Genomic DNA, 27,821 nt, shown 5'->3' with positions numbered 1-27,821 from the left:
CTCACAATAAAGCTATTAAGTAGGCACCATAGGAATCATTATCTCTCTTTTGCAGATGAAAGAACTGAATTTCAGAGAGATGGTCATTCAGGTACTATCTAAGGAAGGATTTCACACACACACACACACACACACACACACACACACACACATACAATGCATATAGGGATTTTTACCTAGCTGTCACAACTCAAAAAAGTGAGAAATGATCATGGGCCATTCAATGAAGGTCGTCCTCCAGGAGTTCACCAATGGAGTGTCTTTAACTTAGTTTTTTGAATGTTTTTTATCATTGACTCAAATGAGGGAATCAGTGACATGACTATCAAATTTGTTAGTGACATGAAAATGGGAGGGGTTAACTACAACAGAATTAAGAACCATAAAAGATCATGACAAGATTAGATTGAAGCCCCCAAAGTAAGGATTCCAATGAATTAGGTAGATTCCTTGCAAAGGATTTTTGGAAAGAAAGGGATACAATAAATTACAGTTTGCTTAGGGAGGGGGAATATTTATTTCTAAAGAGATTAAGGATTTTTTTCCTTTAAGAGTAAAGTTATAAGCCTTATTAATGTCAGTCTCTTGTTGGAATCAAGTTATGGCATAGTGATATGAATATTAAAAATAGAAGCATACAGCAATACATATTAATATACTATCCACACATATATAAATAAAAGATTAAAAAGACAAAATGAATCAAATCTCTAAGACCAAATATATTCTCCTCAATTAATTTGGATTATATAATCCTCACATAAATTACCATGTACAAATTTAAGACTACACCAAACTTTGCATTTCTATGGTTAAGATAAATTGATGAAAGACACAATTAGGCATTCAAATTTTAAGAGGAAGAAAAGCCAACTAAAAACACTTCTGGAATTAGGATTCTCATAGTTCTGGCTCTGTCATTACTCTCCATTAGCTACATAATCGTGAACAAATTATTAAATTCCTCATTGCCAAAGTTTCATCATGTATAAAATGAAGATATTAATAACCACTAATGACTACTTCATAGGGTTATTATGTAAAGTATGATGTAATCAAAATGATCTTGAAATGCACCATACAAATACAAATTACATTGAATGCAACTATCAAATTGCAAGACAAATACATTTTCTACGCCATACATTTTAAAATGATAATCCTCAGTCAACCTTTCTAAACTGCTTCTTGGACTTCACTTTTGTTTACTTTTGTCATGGGTAAAAACAGACCACCAGTTCACATACTTATAAAAAAAATTTATTTTTTAACAGCTATTCTCCATTCTTGTTTGTCTGGCAACCATTATTCTAAGCACAGTTAGGTTTAGATTTCATAAGCAGTAAAAAAGCAGAGCACAATGTTTATTACAAGTTTATCAAACATGACAATTACAAAATTTAATGAATTATTATGTTCACAAATTAATAGCACTATTTTCTTGCTGCTTTCCTGTAGAACTCTTGGCATTTTTAATCAATTGGTACATAAATGAATAAAAAAACATAAGGTTGTCATATTGTCCTTTGTACTTCTCTTTTAAAATAGCAGTGTGGTAATCTACAAAAAAATAGTAAATAGCTTCAATTGTGGAAAGGAAAGTATCTGGCTTTCCTTTCTGATGGCGCCAAAAGCAAGTTTTCCTTGTTTTCAATTCAACTTGTAACAACCCTGTAGGGAAAAAAAAAATCACGAAGTATAAGTTTTATTTCCTTTTGATTGAATGATACTAATAATTATTAATATCCATATTTTAACTATTAAATTTTTTCACTAAAATAATTGGCACAATTCCTTCCATTTCTGGTTCCAAACAAAGCAATGTATACAATGCTTCAGAGAACATAACAATAATATAAGTTTATAGAATGATGTTCTTTATATATCATTGTTACCTAATTACCACATATTAATTGGGAAGAGGCTAAATGGACAACAGCTGAGTAACTTATCTATCTAGGCTAACAATAGTCTACTTCTATCTATTCTCTATTTTTTTATCTTTATATCTTTACCACCTAGAACAGTGCCTTACATATAGCAAACAATTTATACATTTTTGTTAAAATGAACTAAATTGAATTGAACTGACTGCTGGCATGAAAATGATGGGACCCTCTAAGAAAATGAATACTCCATTTTCGAATGTCATAGAGGCTAAAAGACCCAGAACACTGTGACATTCATTAGTATTTAGTACAGAGTCTGGTACTTTGTAAGCACTTAACAATTATTTATTGGTTGATTGATGTACCCTAGATTTTGAGAGAACAGTTTTCAAAGGATAAAAGAAAGAATCAGAGAACAATGGACTAAAATTCTTTAGAGGAAGTTAGTACACAGAAGAATAGGGAGTTAAAGGATGAAATTCTGAAAATATAAAGAGAAATAATTCAAATGAGTAGGTAAACTAGGAGTCGTCTAAATAAACTTGTGTGCTTATATAGGAAACCAACCAAACAACTAAAATTGCTATTATCTATATCTACATTGCTAGAAAAGCCCTGTGGCTAAGATCACAGATACAATGGCATAATAATAGTCAAACCAACAGATCAAACACTTTCCTATTCTCATGATCAATTTTTAAATCATTGAATTTTTAAAAAAATATTTAAAACAAAAATGCCTGAATATATTTCATGATATTTCAGATAGTAATTTACTATAAAAACATAGCACAAGGATATATGAATTCAGCTCAAATTTAAAAGCTTGAGTTTTTACTTAAAATTTTGCCTATATATAGGCAAGAAAAGTAAAGCTGAATAATTATAATGCACACTTAAATAGTCAGACAAGAAATCTTTTTTTAAAAAAAAGTTTGGTTACTGTGAATTTGATATTGATCATCAATATTGATATGCTAAATATTTCTGATTTCTTTATATTTGTTTATGAGGAGGTTTTTGTGGCAAATTAAATATACATGGCTGTTAAATCGTATACGTCTTTCTATTTCCTTTCAGCAACCATCAGAGGCCTATCATGTATGACATTTCTATTACAAAAGAGGCTGATGACTGGTTCTTACAGTTTTTTTTTCTCTTGACTCTTCTTTTTTTATCCATTCTCTCAAAATGAACTTTTCTGTGACTATTCCTTCCTGTAACCTCTCCTTCCTCAAACTCCTTTATCCCCTTCCTTATCTCATGTTTCTCCACTCTTTTTAATACATTAATTACTACATCACATTTTTTATGTGTTGTGTATGTAAGCCTAAGTATGTGTTCAAATTTCCTTTGACCAGATAAGATAAGAATTAAGTTTACGTAATGCTCTCTCCTTCCTCTATGCATCCTTTCTCATATACTCTAATTAGAAGAAATATAAGTTCACCCTTCTTCTTCATTTATACCACTTTTTTCCTTTCCCCTAATAACATCATTAAAACAGAGCAAACTACCCTCAGTTCCTCTTTTTCTTATTTAAATCCCTTCTAGGCATTAGAATTGTGAAACATTCACATTCACATTCATATTTTTCCTTCCCCAATGCAAGGTTAGTACTTGATCAGTGCTTCTATTTTAATTCTTAATTATTACTCAATCCAGTGGCTAGAGAACATGCAGAATATCTAGACTCCTCTATACCTGATGCTATCTTAACCAGATGTCTTAGGCAATCTAATTTTAGACATATACTGCAGAAACTATTCTTTTTTTATTAGTAGATTTCCCTCTCTCCACAAGTATTCCATTGATATTTCTAGCTAACACACTATACTTTGATAGGAGCCTAATACCCAAAGATAGCTCTGCAAAGTTTATTAAAACAGTGTAAATTTACCCTGTTAAGGAAGTTATTGACCTTACCAATCAAAATAATAGAAACAGAAAAGTTCCAAAGTATTAAGTTTTAGAGTTTTAATGTTATAAGAGGTCAGAGTTGGTTAATTTAGCACATTTTCAACAACTTGAAATATTTATAAAGCCAAAAAATGATTTATTACAAAAATTGATTGTTTCTTGTGAAAGTGACTTGGACTTATGAAAAAATTGACATTTTGGCAATTTTACATCCTTACCACATATGAAAAAGTTATAAATTCAAGCAAAGCCTCAAGTAATCCTTGTACTGCCAGGGGGCCCACAAGGGGTGAGAAGGGAAAGGGAAAGAATTTTCTACTAAAGAGTTGTATATTTTGCAACTAAATAAAGTTAAAAGAAACTGAAATTTCTGCTTAGCATCTAAATTTTAAACTTAGAATACTGTTTCTGTTTTGGATGCCATAATAAAAAGATTTTGTATAAATCTACGATATAGCACAAGTGTACTTAGAATACAGGTTTAGTATGAAGCATTTGCTTCTAGTAGCTTTATACCTTTTCAAATACTTCAGCATCTTTCTAATTATTCACAGATTATCTCTTTTCTTTGATTCTCACAATCTTATGAGATATTTGTGAGAAAAGCAGCATATGCCAAGCTCCATACAGGCACTATAATTGTGAATGGGATTGTCCAACAAACAGATTCTGACTTTACAGGTATTGTACTTTTACTTCTTCCAGAATACTACTTCTGTGCACTCAATGAAAAAACAGATAACTAGTGTAAAAAATTTGCCATATTATAGTATGAGAGATTTGGAGCATTTAAATTACATGCAGTAAGATAATGTAAAGCCTCATCACATTATTCACTTTAGCTTGGCTCTGGTTAAATTGTAAATCAGGCTGCTATAATTGTCTCCAGATCTTCTTCCTAGTTTACCATTATTTCTAAAAGCAATGGAAGTTAAGTTTTCTTCTATACCTCCTCTAGTCACTGATGACAAAAGATTCTTTTACCTGTGCCAAAGGCACAGATTTCAATTCCAGATTGAAATTTCTCTTAGAACTATCCAAATCCTGCCATCCTAGGATATTACCAACAGAATTTCCCTGAGTGAAATTTTCTTTCTTATCACTTGATGCAATACATCAAAATGTTGTGAAGAAACTTGAAACTTTTAGAAAAACCAAGGCCAGAAAGTATGAATGAGTTTGAAGAAAAGGAAGTCCAAGATAGGCTTCAAGTGCTCCTCCCCTTCATAAAATTCTTTACCAAAACTCTAAGAATCTCAACTGCCAGCAGAGGTAACTTTTTACCTTAGTTTATCTTCATCTATCCATTCTCCCCTAAACTGTCCATATTTCATTTGGGACTACTGGAAAAGTAGTATAATGTGGCTGCTCACATCATCTGAACAAGATGGAAGTTACCAATTGTAATTCTTTGGATGAAATAGCAGACCATTAGATCTTGCCATTTTCCCTGCCTTTCCATCCTATCAAGTACCAAACATATGACTCAGGCTGCATGTCGCCCTCAATACACTGGAGAATATTGCTCAAACTAGATTAAAATGTAATTGGGAAGTCTGTAACAAAATAAATACATATACAATAAAATACAAGGATAAAAATTACATTTTGAATTAGTGGTCTCCTTCATTTGGAGTTTGATACCATTGCTCTAGATGTTATCATCTCCCTGGCTTCAAGTCCTATGTAGTCCTAGGTACTATAGTGTGACCTGCTAATGCCCCTAAGAATCTCTGAGCTGTGCCATTTACCCCATTAATCCTTAGGACTGACTTCTGGAGCTCTTTATCCACCTTACACCTGAACTTTCTTTTACATGTTGTCTTCCCCTATTAAGACAAGGTATTATCTTGCCTTTTCTAATTATATCTCCAGAGCTTAAAGGCAATGCTTGACATATGAGTACTCAATATATGACCTTTTTCATCATCATTATTAGTATTAGTCAAATATATTTTGATTTTTCTTTCCCTAGATGGATGAAAGTTATATTCATTGGGTTAAAGAACTAAGGTTTACCAATGTGAAAAATCACATGACTGATTTCATATGTACTTTTTTTTTTTTTCAGGGAGGGAGATGTTAGTCACAATTGGATAAACAAGTATTATTATCAAACAAGGAAATGAAGAAAGATACAAGTTAAATGACTTATAAGATCACAGTATAAAGTAGAGGCAAAAGGAAATTTAATTTTCCTAAATTTTAACCCACTGTATTTTTCTTTACATCTTAATCCTTCATTTTTCTCTCCCTTACCTGGTACCAGTTCACTCAACACTCTCCTTATTGTTGTTCAGTCATTTCAGGCATACCCAATTCTTCATGACCCTTTGCCATTTCCTTTTATAGCAGGAACTTAAATAATTCACAATTGAAATCTAACATTTTATAGATGAGGAAACTGAAGCAAATGAGGTTTTCCTTACTCAACTATAAAATACAGTAGGGTAAGGTTTTCCCCCTTCTTAATTTCAATATTTTCCCAGAAAAATCTATTGATAAAATTAATTCTGATCAATTTAAGAAAATAAAATTTTGTTTTTGTTTTTTAAAAAATCAACTAATGGTAAACCCAATATGATGGATATAACTAATAAAGACCATTTTGGCTATGTTTGCAGCAGCAGCAAAGTTTATGGTCCCATTGATGCTAAGGCCATGTAAGTAGTGAATCTAGCTGCTTATGGGTCTTTAAAAGTGTAGTAAATTAAACTAACCAAAACTGCTTATATTCTGTTAGGGACAAATATTAAGATAGATAGATAGGTAAAGAGATAAAGATAGAGATAGAGATAGATATCCTTCAACATTAAATATGATAACAAAATGGCCTAGAAAATGGAAAATAAACTTTATTTCCTGTCATAAAAAAAAGCTTAAAATATATGCACAAGTTCTACTGAAAAAAGTAATCATTCTAACATAATACAACTTTATTTATTCAATCTCTACTTGATTATATCTTTGATTTGCCAAGTTTGTTTTGCAGACTACAGTAAAATATACCAAATGCAAATACATGAAAAAGGATGCTTTTTACTGTATTCAGATTTTTATATTCCTATATAATGGCAAAATACATATAACCATATTCAAATTAAATTAGACCAAATAAATTACATTCCTGTTATGTGCATGATACATTTCTATATATTTAGGAATCTCTTTACCTTGAAGTCGTTCATCAGCAATTATTTTGTGGGTCTGGTTCCAGGTACTATCTATAAATACAACTTTCTTCAGCAAATTGCTGTCCCTCTTGCTGCTGTCCACTGTATCTCCATTCTCTTCTACTTCCATTTTCTGGCGCTTACTGGGTAGTTTTTCAGGTCTGTCATTTTCGCTACTATACAAAACATTACTTGGACTGTGTTTATGCAAATGAAGGGAAATATCTTCTACTGAGACAGAATTGGGACCAGGAAAAACAAGTACAATCTAGAATGAAGAAAATTCCAATCAGTAATGTCTTGAATGGGTCCTTAATAACTAAAAATGAATGCAAACTGATAAATTCATATTTAATTTAATACAGTTAACTTAAAACTGTTTTAAGGAAAAAATCTGATCAGTTAATAACACTGATTTATTTTCTACTATTTATATAACTCCTTTAGTACATATAACACTTGGATTTCAAGTGGGTTTTATTTCCATTCTAAGAGGGAGGAGTAAAGAGTTAGAGTGATTTGTTCTATTGAATGACACACTGATATTAGTAAGAAATGCTATCTCACAGCTTAGGTGTTACAAAGGCAGATACAACAATTATACAATACAGCAGTATGGAATATATTCCTATGAAACAAATAAATCTATATAGTTCAAAAAGCCTCCAAGGATACCTTATTATAGCACACAATGTAATAATGTTCATAACTATGACCCTTCATAACTATGACCCTAACCCTTCAAGAAATGACTAAATTCAGTCAGCAAGTATTTCTAATAAACTAATAAGTGAGGAGGTATGCACATAAAATACAATGTGCATACAATTTGGTAGGGAAACAAATTATTATTCTAATTTTACATAGTAATATTATAAATTATATTCAGTCTACCAATTCAGAAAATATGTATATGATACATATTAGAAATAGTTCCATTTTGAATAGTTTTTTAAACCATTTGAAAACTCTAAAAAATAAAGCTTTTAAAACTTTCTACTTAAAGAAATAAGCATGAGTTATTTGGAATTTCTGTTCTTCAACAATATTCATATAAATGAATTGTTCTTGTATATAGTTCTTGAAAACTTATTTTTAAGTACCATGTGAGACACACTAAGAAAAGGTGACTTACTTCATGCTTCTTTTCTTCATATTCTGGAATGCAAGGATATGTGTAAAGATTCACATCTTCAGGTGCTAAGAGTTTAGCATGTGCTGCAGTACTTTTGCCATCTGTCTCATGAGGATGTTTAATGATATCAATCTTCAATGGAAGCTGGAGCAAATAAAAAAGATAAGCGTAAAATCTAATTTACATGTAAAAATATATATGTTTTCATAAAAAGGACCATAGGGTTTTTAAGCTAAACTGTCAAGTACATAATAAATTTCCAGACATACTTTTAATTAACTAAAAAAGAATCTTTAAGTCCATCTTGAAAGCATGTCTTAAAAACAAACCTGTTAGCTTTTATACAAACAAAACCAATGCAATCTAGATTAGGAAAGGAGAAAGCTGGAAAACAATCTTTACAGGCAAGTATTTCTGATAAAGGACTCATTTCTCAAATAGAGAACAAAAAATTTATAATACAAGCCATTCTTCAATTGATAATAATCAAAAGCTATGAACAAGCAATTTTCAGATGAAGAAATCAAAGCTATCTATGGGCAGAAGAAGTGCTTTAAATCGCTTTTGTTTGGAAAAATAGAAATTTAACAACTCTGAGATACCAGATTGGCCAAAATATGACCAAAAAAATGGAAAGTGATAAATACTGAAGAGAATGTGGGAAAATCGGGGCACTAATGCACTACTAGTGGAAATGTGAACTGATCCTACCATTCTGAAGAATAATTTGGAATTATGCCCAAAAGGACAACCAAATTGTGCATACCTTCTGAACCAGCAATATAATAAGTTCTGTATCCCAAAGAGATCATAAAAAGGGAAAAGGACCTATACGTGCAAAAATATTTATAGCAGCCCTTTCAGTGGTGGCAAAAGGCTGGAAATTGAGGGGATGCCCATCTATAAAGAAAAGACTGAATAAGTTGTGGTATATGAATGTAGTGCAATAAGAAATGATGAACAGGCAAATTTCAGAAAAACTTGGAGTGACTTGCACAAGCTAATACAAAATGAAATGAGCAGAACCAGGAAAACATTGTACACAGTATCAGCAACACTATGTGATGAACAACTGAGCTCTTCTCAACAACACAATGATCTAAGACAAGCACAAAAAACTCATCAAAGAAAATGCTCTTCCAACAAGATAAAGAACTGATGAACTCAATGCTAAGTGGTACATTTTTTTCACTTACTTTATTTTACTTTTTTCTTTTAATCTGTTTCTTTCATAACTGTGATTAATATGAAAACATTTTACGAGATAGCAGCTGTAATAAACTGTATAAAATTGCCTACTTTCTTCAGAAAAGGGGAGGTGATGAAAATAGAAAGAAAAATTTGAAACTCAAAATCAAAATCAAAAATTTTTATAAAAAAATGAATGTCAAAAATTGTCAATATGTAACTGGGGAAAATATTTTTTAAAATCTGCATTTGTTTTACCTCATAACATTAATAGCTATGTTATATAAAACAAACATGCATTTCTTCACTGAGGCTATAGTATTCAATGGAACCATTTTAAACTTATTTTTAATATTCAGCTCTGAAAGCAAAGGTTATCCAGTGATATTTTCATTATAATTACTCAGCTATTCAGAATCCAATTACTAGCAGTACAGTATTTGTGTCAAGAACATTTTTATATACACATATATACATATATATGTAAAAGCAAGCAATTTGATATGGGTTATACATGTACAACCATTTTCAACATACTTCTATATTCACTTGTTCACTTGTAAAAGAAAAATCAAAACAAAAGGGAAAAAGCACAAGGAAGCAAAAAAAAAAAAAAAAAAGCTTTAAAAAAAATATTTTGATCCACAATCTCCATAGTTGTCCCTCTGGATAGAGATGGCATTTTCCATCCCAAGTCTATTGGAATTGTCTTAGATCACTGCATTGCTGAGAAGAGCGCAAGTCTGTCATAGTTGATCATAATATAATCTTGCTGTTATTGTGTACAATGTTCTGATTCTGCTCAATTAACTCAGCATCAATTCATGTACATATTTTCCTTAATTCTATATAATTTTCCCTGAAATCTATGAACTTTTTCCCCCTTAATATTTCATTTTGCTTAACTGTCCATTTTACTTTCCCTGCCCCCCCATGGAAATAATATTTATTATAAAAATTTGCTGCCACCAAAAGGGCTGCTATAAATATTTTTGCACATGTAAGTCCTTTTCCCTTTTTTATGATCTCTTTGGGATACAGAACTTGTGGTTTTGCTGAGTTATAAGGTATGCACAGTTTGGTGGCTCTTTGGACATAATACCAAATTGCTCTTCAGAATGGTAGGATCAATTCACCTCTCCATCAGTAACTGAAGGTTGTAAAGTCATCACTATATAATTTCCTCTTGCAATATTAAATACTTTGAGGCAGTGTTGTGACCTAAAGTTAATGGTTTTTCTTTTTTAAATATAATTTTATTTTGCTTCAAATTTTAATATTCATTTTTTAAAAATTTGAGTTCTACATTTTCTCCCTCCCTCCCCTACAATCTTCCCTGAGATGGCAAACAATTCAGGTTATACATGTACAATCATATAAAACATATTTTTACATTATTTATGTTGTAAAAAAAAAAAATATGTAGACCCCCCAAAAAAGAACACTAAACAAATAAACAAAGTGAAAAATAGTATGCTTGAGTCTGCATATAGACTCCTTCAATTCTTTCTCTAAAGGTGGGTAACATTTTTCATTATGAATCTTTTAGAATCTTATTGAATCAATGTTTTGCTCAGAATAGCTAAGTCATCCACAGTTGCCCTTAACATTTTGATAAATGTGTTTCAATATAATTGTTTATCTTTATAATCCTTTGTATTTTATTTTACGCTTTCAAAAATATTATTGAGAAGGAATCTCTAGGCTTTATAGTGTGCCAAAGAAATCCAAGACATAGAAAAGGCAAAGAACTCTTGATCTAGAACCAAATATTCTTTCAATACAATGTCTCAGCTTTAACATAGGATTAACTCAAATCTTGCCTTAATGGCCTCCTGGATATATTTCTTGCATCCGTAAAGAAGAAAAAAAAAAAAAAAAAAGATGATGGGGACCAGTTTTTTTCACTCAAAAAAAAAAATCCTTTTAAAGTAAATATACTCTGCCATGTTTATAAAGTATTTTAAGTAAATCATGACTTGTTGGAGCTAGACCATAATTTTCATTTTTTCCCTTTGTAGACTTCATTCCCCCCTCTCCCCAGTGGACCTTTCATATTTGGAGTTCCATGTTTCAAGTAATGGCTATATCAGCCTACATTTCTACCTACTGAAGAGGTTGTCACATACGGCTAAGCTTTGGACTTCTCTAAATCACTGAGTAATTTAAATTTACTCTGTAAAATGTTGTGTGCATAAATGATTAAAATTTGGTCTCACAGCTATAAAGTCCTGAGTTCAAGTCCCACCTGACACTTAATCTGACCCTGGGAAAGTGACTTTAACTATTAATGCTCTAGGCAATTTTATGAAATTATAAGTTACAGAGAAAGTACTATCTGACATTAATTGAAGGTAGAGTTCCCTAAACTAATGAAATCCTAAGTCCAACTCTGTACAATAAAATATGATTGGACATGGGGAGGGCTGGGCTTTTTAGTTGCCATGGATATTACTCACTGGCAGGCTGGTTTACTTTATTTTGTTGTTGTTACTATAGGATGAAGGAGAGGGAACAGAAAGAAAAAAGGGAGTACCTGTGTGCATATGTTACTTATATATGTATGTATGTATACATACATGTGTGTGTTTATATGCAAATGCATGTGTACCTATATATTCCACACACATTATGTCAACCCCAAGATTCATTTAGGTTAATAAGTTTCTCTATTACTGGTTATTAGTATCAATTGCTTTACATAATTAACAAGTAACTAAAATGAATCATAGTTTATTTTTGTTGTTGGGGAGGATTTATATAGATAATTTACACTAATTCATGTAATATTCAAATAGCAAAAAAAAAAAAAAAAAAAAAACTAGTCAAGGGAGAAGTGAAGAGTTCTGAGTGAGAATTAAGAGCAAAATGATTCAGAGTAAAACAAGAGGAAGGGGTACAGGCCAGCCAAGCTCATCTTTTGACACTATACCCTTTGTTTCTCTACAACTCCCTTCTCTCCCATCTTTATGCATTTGCCCAAGTACTCACCATAAGTGGTAGGAAGGTGGATAATGTACCAAAAACCAAGTTTTCCATACATTACAACCAAAGCGAGCTCTATCCAGCTTTACATACTAGGCTGCAATTTGGAATTCTATCACCTTTGTAATGGGAAAGACCTTGCAGTCAAAGCTCCCACCTACTCCACTGATAGTAATTTTCCATCCTGGTCTCTGCATTTACAGCTTTCTGTCGATTACACTGCCTATCCCTCCGTTCCCAGACTCAGTCTGGCCCCACAATCCTTGTCTTCATGATCTCTTTAATTTCAGGCCAACAACAGTATTGCCCCTCTCTAAGTGTCCCAAGGTTGGTCAAATTGGAACAGAAAGAAAAAAAAGAGTGAAATCTGATGAATGGAGAAAACAAATAAGATATTGTGTCTCACAGCTTCAAAAGAGCTGTGGAGGCTCTCGAAGAATTGACCTGTCCCTTGTCCTAGGCATGGTCCTTAACAACAATCCTACTAAGTTGTGCTTGTGTCCATCACTCCTATTCAGGTTTTGCTGAAAGGAAGTCAGAACTTGCCAGCAAGGTCCACTCCAATCTAGCCCATGCTGCCTACTTGCCCCTCTTCCTACATAACATTCCATTTCCTATCTTTGCACCTTGCATATGCTGCTAAAGATATTAGGGGGAAAAAACCCTGGGCAATATAACTACTTGGTAGACAATACTCACATGGATATTTAAATACTAACATATAGATTTATATATATCTCAGAAGAAAAAAATAACAAATTCATTATTTTACAACCACATTAGGCATGCATTAAATCATATTAAAATATTTTATCTAATATGGTTGTCATGTTTTATTTATATTTTAGAAATTTTCATATTGTGTAATTATGTTATTTATATGGGTAAATAGCTGAATATATGAAAATGTTTCTGTGGTCACTTAAATACTGTATCAAGTTCTTTTTCAGCAACACTGTTTCTACAGGAAAACCAGATTTAATTTATATGATTTCAGAGTACAATGTGTTTTCTATGAATATGGCCTATTATGTGATAATACCTGTGATGGAATGTTCTTGAATGAAAGTCTAGATGAAATCCATTTTGGGTTTATTAGACAATGGTTGTTTTGTAGTTGAGATCTGAAATATTTTGGTCATATTTTGGGATGCTTCAGGTGGTTTTTCAAATGGTTTTTGAATGAGGCATATCACAAACATCTGTATATGCCATGTTTCTGTTTTAGACAATAACTTAAGTATTTAATAAAAATCTTATTGTCACATCAGATTTGTTATTAAACTTTTGTTTACTAAATTTTTGAAATATTTAATTTACTGAGCTACTTTATGCTTATAATAAGAAAGCACAGAAGAATTACTACTTTAACACTAAATTCTTTGAGGCATATCATCTCAGGAGTGAAAAATTACTTTGAATTTGCTATGAAAAATGAAATTTACTTAATGGAACCATTTAATTATACTGTAGCCATTCCATAGCAGAAAAATACAGAAAGTTTCTTGAACCATTATTCCATACCCAAGCATTTCTTTTTTGACAAACCTTCACAACTGGAATCTGTTCAACTGGGACAGTTTCAACTGGAATATAACATGTGTAGCAGTAGAACATTCTTGAGCCTCCACATTTAAGACATTTGGCTCTACCACTCTGCTGGGCTTTTTGGAGAACTTCCTGAGATGCTAAGCATAAGTTTTGAAGGGGATCTTCTTTAGTTAAAGAAATGTTCTGTAATTCTGATTTACTATCTTTCTCTTCTTTGAAAGACAGAGGTGGATTTAGAGACATCTTATTCCAAAGAGAAGAGCCAATACACCTGTAATCAAAGAACAATAAAATATTGCAAATGAAGAATTTCAACATAAAAAATTACCAGCAAAAAGCATATGTGTACATATAAACATATACATATACAAAAATCATACATATACATATATGCATTTGCATTTATACAAATATATTTTATAAAACAAAGTTATTTTTCATAGCATTATTGATTTAGTAGTGGGAGAGATCCTAGAAATCACTGAGCCCAATCCCATCATTTTATGGATGATGAAACTGAGATACCCTAAAGATGGTGACTTACCTATAACAGGTACTAAATAGATGAAGTGGGATTTAAACCAAAGTCCCCTAATTCCAAATGCAGTAAGAACACCCTGCTCCTTTTTTTAAAAAACTAAACTGAATATACATATTGATTTAATTTAAAACTGAAATGTCAATAATATATAACAATTAATAGTAACAGCAATAAATATTGAAATTCTTTACTATTAAATTTTACATATTTGAAAAACAAAACTAATTAAAAATGGCAAATAGCAATTACTTCAAGAACATTCTATCAAAATTAAAAAGCAAAAGCAGCCTATAAGTATCTTTTTTTCAATTATGAAGTTCAATGATGTAGGAAATCCATTTTTTTCAATGAAGTATAATCATTATTTTTGTTTTAGGTTATACAGTCATATCAATGAACAAGTACTTATTAAGTTCCTACTCTATGCCAGGCACTGTACTAAGCCCTGGGGATCTAAGTACAAAAGGCAAAACAATACTTCTTAGAAGCTTATAGTCTAATGGGGAAAAACTAGTACAGATACATATAAATATATATAGTTTGTAAAAGTGAATAAATATAAATATACATAAACTAGGGAGACACTAACAGGTGGAAGAATCAGAAAAGACTTCATACATAAGATTGAGATTGACGGTACTAGGAAAAAGAGGGAAGGAAAGAAACATTCCAAGTATATGGGATGACCAGTAGGAAAGGCAGAGACAAATGGAGTGTCATGAATCAGGAAGAGGGAAGTCCAATTTGGCTGCCTTACAAAAAAACAAGAAAGAGAATAATGTCCAGTTGGGCTAGAAAGATATGTTGGGGCCAAACTATGTAGGGTTTTAAAAGCTAGACCAAGAAGTTTATATTTTATCTTAGAAACAACAGATCTTCTCTTAAGGAAAATCACTTTGGCAGCAGTTTGTGGGAAGAAATGGAGTGATGAGAGACTTGGGGCAGGGAGACAAATGAGGCTATTGCAATACTCTAGGTGAGAAGTGAGGAGTTCTGTGAGTGAAGAGAGGGGGGTCAGATGTGAAAGATGTTATAATAATAGAAACAACAAGATTTGGTAAGTGAATGGGTTTTTAGGTGGGATGAGAAAGGAATACAGGATAGAATGGAAGTCACAAACCTAGGAAATTGGAAGTATAATGGTGTCTTCAAAAGAAATAGCAAAAGATGGGAGAGTTTAGGAGAAAAGAAAATGAGTTCAATTTTAGATGTGTTGAGTTTGAAATTTTTCTGGAGCCTCCAGTTTGAAATTTCTAACAGGCAAATGGTCCCATATAATTGAAGATCAGGGAGGAAATTAATGGTGGTTATGTAGATATGGGAGTCAGCTGCATAGAGGTGAGAGTTGAACCCATGAGAACTGATAAAAACAGGAAGGGAGGACGGGAAAAAAAAATGAAAAACAGGGAGAGGGAGAAGAGAGAACATTGTAAAGAGGGCTAAACTTGTCATCTCCAAAAAAATCTATTCAAATTCAGACTCTGAAATAGGCTATGTGGCTGCAGCTAACTCATTTAACTCTGGTGAGTCTAATTTTTTCCCACCTACAAAAATATTATACCTAAAATATTTATCACCCCGTTATGGGCCAGTACTTGAAACAAGGTGCTAAGTCAATGAAATTGATAGAGACAATGGTTGTTTAGCATGGTGCTTAACAGTTCTCTAGTTCAGTATATGTACTTTGTACTTACTATAGTTCAGCAAGATTCATAGCCATGATAATGTAATTTTAAGAGAGCATATAAACTCAGACAAACTCAGCCAGAATCAGAACAAGGGAAGACCAGAGAAGTGGTTGTAGGCTTTCCTCCTTCGCTTCTCCACTGAAACCAAGATCCAGAAGGCCTTCAGAAAAACTATCAGAGCCTCAAGTGAAGGAGACAAGATTTAGAAAGAGACAATAAAGGATTTTGACTTTAATCCCTGGCTGTACTTGTGTGGTGATTACTGAACTGAAACTAAGGCTGCCTCCAGAGATCCCAAGAAAACCCCAACAAGAGAATATTACATTTTAGAGAAGAATATTACACACCCAAGGATAATAACAAATGAGATAATGTATATGCATATATATATGGTATTTTACAAGTCTACTATTTGTAAATTATTATTATTGGTTTATGTAAGCAGTACATTAATTAGCACAATCAAGAAACACATAATAAATAAGATATAGAATTTGAATGTTAAAAGACATTTAGTTGTGATTTCTTGTTACAACTAGTATTGTATTTTTTTAAAATGACAATGAAATTACCAAAAGAAAGTTGGTTCTATTGTTTCACTGATTTTCTTCTCCCATTTAAATTTAAGAAAAACCACAAAAACAAAGGACCTTCTACTGCCAAAGATATTAGAATCAATAATATTCCTTATAAAATTAAATTCTTACATAAGTCTAGAAAATTAATTTGGCTATAAATCTAAGTTTTTAAAAACAGAATATACTTGATTGCAAAACTGGTTTAACTTAAAGTCTTCAAAGAGTATCTGGGGTCATGGCTATTTGGGATATTTAGGAATGATTCCTATTCTGATATAAAATGGGCTAGATCATTTTAAAATTCTTTCTAAAAATTGATATTGTGGTAGGTAACTTTCAAAGTAGAGTCTATATTGAATCTTGGGAAAAAAAAGGTAAAAGTAGTAAAATAACTTTTTTATTTCAATTTTTTTTTCCAAAGGAGGATAATTACCTATGACTACCATATACATATTCAACTACCAAAATGCATCTTGAAGAGAGAAAAGAAAGTAGAGACCCCTCAGATTTAATATGCATTCCCTTGCTACAGACTGATTTTCTTATTATTTTGCCTTATTGCGGTGTTTAACTATGAAACTCTAAGCACTTTTCATATAGACAGTGACAAAAGAAATGCTGCAAAAGCAATAGGAAATTTTCTGTGGTTGTAAAAACTAGAAAGCAAAATGAACAAAAAAAATGGAGTGGAAAATAAAATACAATATAATTTGCTAAGGAATTTGTGACACTGATTTAACCTCTCATCAGGGGCTTTCTTCAGACTGCAAATCACAGTGAGGTTGAAGCCCACATAAAAAGACAACAACAAAAAAAAGTATGCTGATCATTAAAGTAAGAGTAGCATATATTTGCCAAATCTACCCAAGGGGATAAACAACCAATTGTTTGTCCATGTTGATTAGGTCCAGGTTTTAGGTTTTTAAAGAGCTCAGAGCAAGTAATAGTTTAGAAGGGTGATCCAATCCCTCCTCCCTATCTCAAAAATTACTCAGTAGATCTTTCTACCCCAAGTCACCTGGTTGTGAAATAACTCCTCTAATTTATGGATCTGAACTCAGATACTATTCTTGAAGTATTTTTTATAGAAAGGAATAAAATGATTACTCTGTTGAGAAGGAATTCCTGGGGTTTTTAAGGTCTGCCCGGTCTTGGAGATCAGGATATGAAATAAATCTCATAGTGCAAGATACACATTCTTGTTACCATGTTCTGCTTTGATGACCAACATGATGTTGAATACAAGTCAATGAAATCCAATTCAATATACTACTAAGCCAATCTTACTCTAGCCAAATATTTAGGTTTAGGTTCATTGTTTTACAGCCCAGGGATGTATAAGAAATTAGTTTTCATTAACAGAAGCTTTAGATTTTCCAGATTGTTGAAAACAATCCTAAAGAAACTCAAAGTTAAATGAGTTTGGTCCTTCCCCACTTCTACTTTGCTCAGAATTTAGTGTTTTTGTTTGATGGCCTTGAATGCACCTATGGAGATCACAGAATTAACCAGACTACTGAATCTATTGAACAATAATGAAGGAATGAAAAGGGGTACATGGGAGCTTGGGATTTGTTTATTCTCCAAAAGGTCAGTAAGGACAAGAAATTTTATTGGATGTGGTCCACATGCTACAAAATGGATGCCTAGGAATTTCAATCTAGTACTATAGGAAAAGCACTGGTTTGGGAGTTAAAGAAGCTGGATTCAATCTCTAGCTCTGATACTTATTACATGACTTTGGCAGGAGATTCCCTTGTTCTATGTCCTAGTTTCCTAAAATTTCAGATAAAAAGATAGGACTAGATAATCACTGAGTTACTATTTTGCTTTAATCTTATGATCCCGTTACTTAAACTTCAGGAATGTATGGGGTTTTGTGGTATTTTGCTTCTCTTTCAGCTGGACTTTCATACTTCTATACTGCTTGGAAAGAGGGCTCTTAGGAAAACTCTCCACTGCCCACAATCAAACTGGCCATACATTCTCAGAGGGTATGGCAAAGAAAGTAGATGTATTCCTCTCCTCTCTCCCATACCCAGCAAAAATTAATATAAAACAAATCAACTCTTTCCACAGGTAGCCAAAATTACAGGATTCAAAGCATTATCCCTACTGCTCTAACAATTTCCCTCAAGATAGCACACAAAAACACAACAAAACATGATTTAGAGTGAAAAGACCTAAATTAAAGTATGGGGAATACAACAGCAAAGCTCTCTGACTAAAATGTCATAGATCTGTTCCTCCCACAGTTTTTGTACAGGAAGAGTAACCAGCAGGATGAGTTTGGGAATTTGGGTCAGTGGGTCTGTAGCAACCACACTTTTGGTTACTTATTTGAATACTAGCAGTCAAAGTTTTTAGAGCTATTAAAAAATCTTAAGAGATCATAAAGTCCAAACACCTCATTTTACAGATGAGGAAAAAGAAGCCCAGGAGTTTAAACGACTTGGGAAATTCTTAACCAAAGAGGGGCTAGAAGTAACCATAAGAGATGAAATGGATAGTTCCCATTACATGAAACTTAAAAACTCTTAAACAAAAAAAAAAAAAAAAAAAAATCTATTTAGTCAGGATAAGGAAAACTTTTAGTTGGGAGGGAAGGGGGCAGGAGGAATCTTTTCAGTGATTATCTCTAATATAGTCTGATATCCAAGATACACAGGAAATATACACACATTGTTTGTGCTCATTATTGACAAATTTCATATTTACAAATTCATCTATTCACTAAAATTTATTAATAACCCCAACAGCTATAGGAGGTTATTTCTAGACAGCAAAAGATCTCAAGCTTTTCCACATGAAATGAAACAAAAAGTCTTAAATCTTAAGTCTTAAGAACATAGACATGTTCAGAATAGCAAAAAATTTGAGTCAGCACATGCCCTTGTTTCCAGCTCAGGCTAACCAAGGCAATAGTCTGCCTTCTAACTTCAGATCTCAAATTAGAAGTAAGTGCCCATTTCACAGTCTATATAATTGTCATTAAAAAAAAAAAATTATGCTTTTTCGTGGTGATTTTACTGTTTACTATGTAACACTTATGTAGAAGGTTGTAATGTGCCTTATGGAGAAAATCTATGTACTAGATAATCTTCATTCAGATATAAATTACACATATATAAATTGGCCATGAGTTCAATGCTTATGAATCAACAAAAATTTATGAATTTATGAATCAATAACATTTTATGAATGCCCAAAAAAAGATGAGAAAATTTACTGACGTATGTGAGACCAATGCAGAAAGTGCTGAAGTAAATGTGACTAAAGACTTGCAGGAACTTAACCCTGTCTTTCCTTTAGGAGCAATGTTTCAGTATACATTACAACTTTATAAAACATAACTTCCATGAGTAATGAGAACTGACTGTATGTTCATATGAATACATATATAATATGTATTTTTATATATGCATATGTATATATGTGAACAAGAGCCACTACAATGGATCAGTGATTAAAAGATATGACTAAATCATTCTCAAAAGAACTGCAAACTATTAACAAATGAAAGATTACCCCAACTGTTAAGTGACATAAAAATCCAAAAAATCTTTTGAGATTTCTCTTAATATGGAACAAATTAGCAAAGATAACAAAAACTGAAGAGTCAATGGTGCTGTCTACTGACTTCCTAGCTTTCTTCAAATCCCAATTAAAGTCCTACTGATGGAGTCCTAGTGGCAGTCAGAGAGTTGTGGGAATCCCCTTTTGGTTCGTTCATGTTCTTCATGAAAGAATTCCCGAACCCGAAATAGCAAAAAGGAAGTTTTATTGGCACTACTGAGGTCAGCATTGCTAGAAGACTAACTTCCTCAGTGGCAGAAAAATAACAAAAGGTTTTCTGCTGAGAAGAGAACATCTGCACAGAGGGCAGGGGTCCTGACAGGCAGCTATACCAAGGGAGGAGGCATAGTTCTCTTTGGACATTCTGCAAAGAAATGAGGAAACCTACTTTATGAGCAAATCTTGGTAAGGGGTGGGGAGCCTGGGGGCAATTTAAGCTGATTATCAGAGCAAGGTCTTTTTTGAAAATCTGCAATTTCCTGAAGAAGTGGTACACCCAAAAGATCAATGGAGTGCTTTTGACCAAGATTTCCAATTGAATAACAATGTTTAATTTGTCTGGGGAGATATGCTCTCTCTCAGACTCTATGGAGTCTGGGAGGCCAGGTAACAAAAGGAACAGAATTCCAGAGTGTTAATTTTACAGATCAAAAGGGGACACAGTTTCACACCCCTGTCACTGCCTTCTATGGGAAGTTTTCCTTCTCTTAAGTCTAGTGTCTTCCCTCTGTTGATTTTTTGCTATTTTGAGGGCAAAGACCATCTTTTATATCCCCAACACTTAGCACAGTGCCTGGCATATAGGAGGTACTTAATAAATATGTATTAATTGATAGAAGAAAGTCACATTAATATACCATTGGTGGATACATTAATGGTCAAACTATTTTGAAGAGCAAGTTGGAATTTAAAAAGCGTGATTAAAATATCAATACCATTTCCCCCAGAAATCCTGCTACAAGCCACATACACACCTGAGAACACTTAATTCAGAAAGATACATCAAATGCATTATGTTAAAGTATTCCTATCAACTCATTCTGTAGTAGCAACTGTGATAGAAAACAACTAGAAACAAAGAAAACACTGAGTACAGAATAGTTAACAAATTGTGGCATATGAATGCAATGTAATATTCTAGTCTAAGAAGTAACAAATACAAAGAATTCATAAAAGAATGGGAAGACATATCAACTAACACAGAACAGCAAGAGCCAAGAAAACAATAAACAAAATGACAAGAATGTACATTTTTAAAAATTAACCTAATAATAATGAAGATGATGGCATATTAACATTTATTTAGAGCTTATTATATGCCAAGCACAGTGATAAGCACTCTAAAAATACTCTCTCTTTAATTCTCACAAAAGCCCTGTGACATGACACTATTATAGTCCCCATTATACAGATGAGTAAATTGAAGCAAATGTTAAGTGATTTGACTAGAGTTACACAGCAATATTAAAATTCAGGACTTCATGTCTCCAGGTCCTGGCACTCTATCGACTGTTATATTTGAAGAAAGGACCCTGAAACTCTAAAAATCCGTGAGGGAGAAAATCTCCTTCAACTCTGTCTCAGTGAGGGACACCAACCTGAGGGAAACAAGACAAACAGTTTCATTCTGTTATCTAGGTGGGGTTGGTTTGAATTCCAACCCTATACAATTAAAGAAATTCTATTCTATTCAAATTCCAGCTCAAGCTGAAACCTAGCTAGTAGAGAGCCAATTTGGGACTCCACCCACTAGCCCCCTTAAGCTTCTAGCCAAAGCTCCTATTATAAAAGAGCCAATCTAAAATCCTCTTTGCAGAAGTTCTAAGCATTCCATGCTAGGCTATGCTATGCCAAGGAAGCCTCTGCCCACTGGAATAACATTCTTTTCCAGTGCCACCCTTTCTTTACCCTCACCTATTTCTCTAACAAGCCTCTCTGTCAGGATCTCTAACTTTACTTCCCAATCCCTATAATAAACCTCTTTTATCAATCTAGGTTAGGGGGTTTGTAAATTCCTTTATAGAGAATCTCTGCCCCACCAGAAGGGAGTTCCCCAAAACTCCCTACCCTTGCGCCAAATCCCAAGGGGGTACAGAGGAGTCAAACCTCTCCATTTGGTTCCCTGAACCTCAAACCTGACACTAGACTTTATCATTTAACTCCCTGACCACCAGAAACCCTAATCTCATTTTGTTTCCCTAAATCCAGACCTTATCATTTGGTTCCCTACTAAAGGGAATCCCAAAAACTAAACCTCATCATATTTTTGGTTCCCATACCGGAAGCCCCCAAAATTAGACTTTACCTCATCATATTTTGGTTCCCTGACTCATCAACCTCATTATATCTACTAGCTACCCAGATGGTATATACTGTATAATTACAAACAGCAATTTTGGCTCAGAGAAGAGTAGAAAAAATGTTCTTTCTCCTCTTTCCAGAGACAAGGTTCAAAGGTATGCAATTTTAAATATAATCAAATTCAGCCTACATCTTAGATTTGGTGAACTCTCGTTCTTAAAATATTTTCTTATTAAATCTTTTAACAAGCAATATATCATAGGATAAGGGAAATGAAAATGATAAACAAAGGGAATCAATAAATAAGGAGGAAAAGTAAATGAAAAGAGCAATACATTGTGTACAGCAATACTGTACCAAGTGCTAAACAAAGGGCACAGAGTTGTTCCAGTAGAATAAGCTCCTTGGAGGCAGGAATGGTTTCATTCTCTATAGCCCCAGCACCCAACAGGAGACTCTGCATATAATAAGCACTTAAATGAAAATTGAAAACTGTTAGGATTACTAAGTGAGAACTCGGGTTGTCTGGATAGTGACAAGGTGAGAATTCAGGTTGGACAATTACAAGGTGAGAACTCAGGTTGACTTGATGGAAGGAGCAGGCTCATTGGCTGAGGTGGTTCTTCCCAGAAGCCCTTGCATTATCCCACGCCCATTCTCTGGGAGAATAAAAGAAAGGACTCCCAGAGATAGAAAAAAGACTCTGCATTGCATCAGGCTTGACGGGGCTCCCTGCAGGAAGGGAAGTCACTTCTCTGGACAAGAGTTAACAGCAACTGCCTGGAGACAACGGTTCGTTACAGGAAGAAGAATCTGTCGGAGAGATTTGAGTAGAAGACACAGCAGATCTCTTCCCAGAGAGTGATCCAGCAGCTTCTAGAGACGACAGCTCGCTACAGAAAACCACCACAAAGGAAACTTCATGCCCCACTAGCTCTCAATTCTGTGTAGAATAAATTCCATGAGCCTTAATTAACCTCAATAATGTGCCCCCAACATATCTTTCCATGTTTTTATCCCACTACTTCCCTTAAAAAAACAAAAAAAAAAAACAAGCCCTGTTCCAATCTATTTGTGCTTTCCGATTTTTGCTCATGTTTTTGTTCCCTTTGCCTGAAATTCACCATCACCCCTAATTCAAAATATTTGTCTTTCAAAGTTCAAATCAGCTTTTACTTTAAGCATTAGGTTTTCCAAGGTTCACTCAGGTTGGTGATGATCTTTTTACCCTCTGAATCCCTAATTCCCTTGACTGTATCACTCATATGACACCTATGATTTTCTGGTATGGTTCCAGATTTCTTCCAAATGTGTATAAACTATAAGTGTTTTGGGACAGCGATTCTTACAAGATGTTAACTCAGTAGAATTGATAAAGACAATGGTTATCTAGTTTAGCATGGTAATTAATAGCTCAGAACATATACTTAGTACTTAATATAGTTCCATAAGATTCACATCTATGATGATGTAATTGTAAAAGACTATATAAGAGCCAGGGTGAGATTCAGAGACAGATTCACTTCATCTCACATCACCATGGTGGTTGCCCTCCTGCACTTCCCCCACTGAGACTAGTCTGAAAGGCTCTCCAGAAAGCGGCCCAGCCCCAAGCAGGGAGACAATAAAGAATTTGGACTTTAACACCTGGCTATTCTTGTGATGATTACTGAACTGAAGGCTGGTCCAGAGACTTCCAGAAAACCAACAAGAACACTACATACAAGTGCCCAACATAAGCAAAAGTGAGACAGCGTGCAGCCATAGCCTTGAAGCCGACAAAACCAGAGTTCCAGTCCTTCTGCCATAAACTAGTCACAAAACCTTCTAAGTGTTGTCACTTAGTCTTTTCATTCAACTCTCAAAGATTATCTGTTGCTAAAAGGTACCAACTTGTGAGTTCCCTATGTCAAAGAAATCACATCCAGACTATTCAGAGTACAAGGATTATAAATTTATACTTCTTTTGCCCTCTCTACAAATCCCACCACAGTATTTTATACATAAGTGGCAATAAATAAATACTTGTTGATTCAAAACTTTCTGGGAACTATAGTCACTCAGGGATGCCTTTTCCCATTGAACAGAATAACAAAGCCAGCCCTTAGAGATCACATGCCTTAGACAAAATACCAAGGCAAATAGTAATTCAACAAAACTATCTACAAAGCAATGTTGCTTGTACCAAAAATAGAAAAGCAAAAATGAGACATCCCCTGCCCTTGAGCTGTTTAAAACATGTTCCACTCCTCATGACCCCATTTGGGATTTTCTTGGCAAAGACACTGGACTAATATTGCCTTTTTCTTCCTCAATCTGTCTTTTACTGAGGCAAATGAGGTTAAGTGACTTGCCCAGGATCACACAGAAAGCGTCTGAGGCCTAATTTGAACTCAAGAAAGTAAGTCTTTCTGATTTCAGGGCTGCCCTCTTGGCTATGCTACAGATGACTTCCACATGAGATAATTACTGAAGTTCCTGGATTTGGGGCTATCTCTGACTCCATTTCAGTTTGCTGGCACATAGTAGGCACTTAATAAACTAGTACTGACTCATCCAAAAAATGTGGAAACTTGGCATCTATATTTGGTAAAGTCATACAGCTGGTAATGTATCTGAGGCAGGTTTTAGCTTATCTTCAGGATTCCAAGTTTAGCTTTTTATGCATTTTAATCACCTAGCTGCCTCAATGTATCTACTCCACACCTCGCAGCATTGTTGATAAGGTGTTTTTTTTTTAATGTTTTTATAAATATGGAAAGCAAATAGTTTCTAGTCATCTTCATCGATGGTTCAAAATGACACTAAGAAATTTAATGAATTTTCCTAACTGGCCAATATTGCCAAGGAACAACTTGACAAATTCAAGAATACCAACGTTTGACCTGAAAGGGGTCTCAGTGACCCTTAATTTTAGAGGTGAATCATCTGAGCCCAGTAATTGACAAATTCAGCATAAAATGAATCCAAGTCCAGCGCGCTTAAGAATCCCCAGTCTACCCAATCACTTTAACCTCATGGACAACAACAATGTGTTATTGCTTATTCTCTGTGCCTTTGAGAGGCTCTTCCTTTTCCACGCACATCCTCTCCATCGAAAACACTCTGAAACATATGCACACTATACAGCTTAAAATTCTATGGGACTTGAGACTAAGTTGTTCAGTCCCACGCTTTCTTCTTGAGCCCATGTGGGGTTTTCTTGGCAGAGATGCTGAAGTGCTCTTCCATTTCCTTCCACAGCTGATGTTACAGATGAGGAAACTGAGGCAGGGTAAAGTGACTTGCCCAGGGTAACGCAGTGAGGAAGTCTCAAAGGCCAGAGTTCAATGAGGAAGAACAAGCTTCCAGACCGCAGTCCCAGCATCCACTGCGCCATCTAGCTACCCTTGGAGACTATATACGTATTTTACACAATGTATTTGTATGTATGCACACACAGGACATACACGAAATGCAAACACCTGCATTTACATGTATACAGTTATGCAAAAGTGCGTGCATGCATGTATATGTATGGAGCAGAATGATGGAGCAGTCTGCAGGAAGGGCGTCCAAATCACCAGAATTTAAACTTCCTTCCCCTCGGCTCCACTACAGAATCGCCGCGCTCCCAGGCCCAGAGTCCGCTCCCAGGGCCTGCAGCCCATTTCAGAGCAGGACTCTCCAGCCCCCCCGGCTCCGGCCTCCTACCCGGAGAAGGACACAGAGTGAGATGGGATTCCGACCTGCACAGCCCCGGAGGGGCCTACAGCTCCCGGCGCCTCGGCCCGGTCTCCCGCTCTGCTCTCCACCTCAGAACGAGCCCGTGTCCGAAGGGGCGGACGGACCCCAAGCCGGCCAGTTCCGGGGGACCCGTTTCCGTGGCACACCGCCGCGCGCTTCCGGAGCCCGTTACTGGAGCTGATCTCCGAAGAGCAACCATGAAGGTAACTGGCCAGAGGAAGGAAAGGGGCGGGAATAGGCGGGAAGTCCCGCCTCAAGCTCCCCTCCGACAAATCATACCCGCCACATGGGCCGGCCCGCTCGGAGCGTTCGTACCCGGCGAGCTTGGACCTCGGTGCCTCCTCTGTGGGGCTGACCCCCTCCTGCCTCTGCGCGGGCCCGTCGCTCCGCCCTGAGGCTCCGGAGCCGCTTGTGGAGGAGCCGGGGTTCAGCAAGATTTAGAGAACTAGACCTGGAGACAGAATATCGGATCCCGGAGCTCTGCACTTGCGTGTTTGAGCGGCCCCGGGGCTAGTGGGCTGGGAGGAAGGGGGATTCGCATTCAGAGCCTACACGCTTAACTAGCTCTGTGACGCAGCCTCAGTTTCCTTCCCTGTAAAATGGGGATAATAACTGCCCCTCCCTCCTAGGGTAATAATAGCTTTCTTACTATCTTCTTTAATACAGCCTAGGAGGTCGGGCTACTGTCCCCCTTTTTTCAAATGAAGACCGCGATTAAGTGATTTTCCAGGGTCCTGTCGCTAGTGACTTTGAATTTCATCTTCTGGGCCAACACTAGCCATTAGGCAACCTGGCTGCATTTCCTCCAAAATTTAATTAAGATAACTTCTTCGAGAGTTTCTCTTGATGGCATGATCTTGCAGTGCTTTGTTGAGATTTTCGTCTGACGCACTCTTTATTTTGGTGCTGAGTGTGGGGAAGAGGGGCTTTGGCTTAGCTTACACAAAAATGTACATTAATATTATATATAGCAACTGTTTCTGTCTTAGTCAGAAACACTGAGAGTCTGATGCCCATTTTTTTTTAAATTAGGTAAAAGAGGCCATTTTAGAAAAAAATTAGGTAAAAGAGGCCATTTTTAAAAAAATTAGGTAAAAGAGGCCATTTTAAAAAAAGTTAGGTAAAAGAGGCCATTTAAAAAAAAATAGGTAAAAGAGGCCATTTTAAAAAAATTAGGTAAAAGAGGCCATTTAAAAAAAAGTTAGGTAAAAGAGGCCATTTTAAAAAAAAATAGGTAAAAGAGGCTATTTTTTGGTGTCATTTCTTACCTAGACTTACTCACTTGAATGGGTATTATCTCCCACTGCTCCAGGGGCAGTCTTCATCAGTCTGGATCTGTTTCTGAATCTGGTTCAGAGGACCCTAGAGGGGAGAGTGAGGCTCCTCACTTAAATCCGATTCACTTACAAGTCATGACATCACCTGATGTAATCGGTCCTCTCTGAGAAAGAAGGACAAACAACAACATTAACATTAAAAAACTAAAAGGCAATTTGAAAATGACATGTTAGCTTTGAGGAAATGACCAAGGAAACAGTGGATGCCCATCAGTTGGAGAATGGCTGAATAC

At 34.8% G+C, this 27,821-nt stretch overlaps 2 protein-coding genes across 5 annotated transcripts in view; one reads left to right on the top strand and one right to left on the bottom strand.

Moving 5' to 3' along the window:
* Nucleotides 1-1,244: 1,244 nt before the first annotated feature.
* On the bottom strand, nt 1,245-26,391 carry DTWD1 (DTW domain containing 1). Of its 4 annotated transcripts, none has more exons than XM_074294462.1 (5): nt 26,254-26,391; nt 13,815-14,112; nt 8,118-8,261; nt 6,983-7,250; nt 1,245-1,671 (listed from the first exon to the last, which is right to left on the bottom strand). In XM_074294462.1, the coding sequence occupies exons 2-5, from the start codon at nt 14,082-14,084 to the stop codon at nt 1,418-1,420; spliced, it is 936 nt and encodes a 311-aa protein (XP_074150563.1). In that variant the 5' UTR covers nt 14,085-14,112; nt 26,254-26,391; the 3' UTR covers nt 1,245-1,417. The 4 variants fall into 4 exon arrangements, with proteins under 4 accessions (XP_074150563.1, XP_074150564.1, XP_074150566.1 ...); XM_074294463.1 differs by having other exon boundaries at nt 13,839-14,112; XM_074294465.1 differs by having other exon boundaries at nt 26,219-26,326.
* Nucleotides 26,328-27,821, top strand: part of FAM227B (family with sequence similarity 227 member B) — a 312,350-nt gene continuing 310,856 nt past the window's right edge. The window contains exon 1 of the mRNA XM_074294460.1: nt 26,328-26,454. Within this exon, the coding sequence (XP_074150561.1) occupies nt 26,449-26,454 (6 nt within the window). The 5' untranslated portion in view covers nt 26,328-26,448. The remainder of the gene's footprint in view (nt 26,455-27,821) is intronic.

This window comes from Sminthopsis crassicaudata, chromosome 2 (assembly GCF_048593235.1).
Source record: "Sminthopsis crassicaudata isolate SCR6 chromosome 2, ASM4859323v1, whole genome shotgun sequence".
Taxonomy (NCBI): Eukaryota; Metazoa; Chordata; class Mammalia; order Dasyuromorphia; family Dasyuridae; genus Sminthopsis; species Sminthopsis crassicaudata.
The sequence above is the reverse complement of the archived record's forward strand: the minus strand, read 5'-3'. Positions and strand labels throughout refer to the sequence as shown.

What these genes read in the sequence shown, in the direction of transcription:
- DTWD1 (XM_074294462.1), bottom strand. Translation starts at nt 14,084, where the DNA reads ATGTCTCTAAATCCACCTCTGTCTTTCAAAGAAGAGAAAGATAGTAAA. An exon ending in GTCAAAAAAGAAATGCTTGG is followed by an intron (nt 8,262 to 13,814) that starts GTATGGAATAAT and finishes TATTTGCTCCAG; the next exon opens with CTTCCATTGAAGATTGATAT. An exon ending in ATGAAGAAAAGAAGCATGAA is followed by an intron (nt 7,251 to 8,117) that starts GTAAGTCACCTT and finishes TCTTCATTCTAG; the next exon opens with ATTGTACTTGTTTTTCCTGG.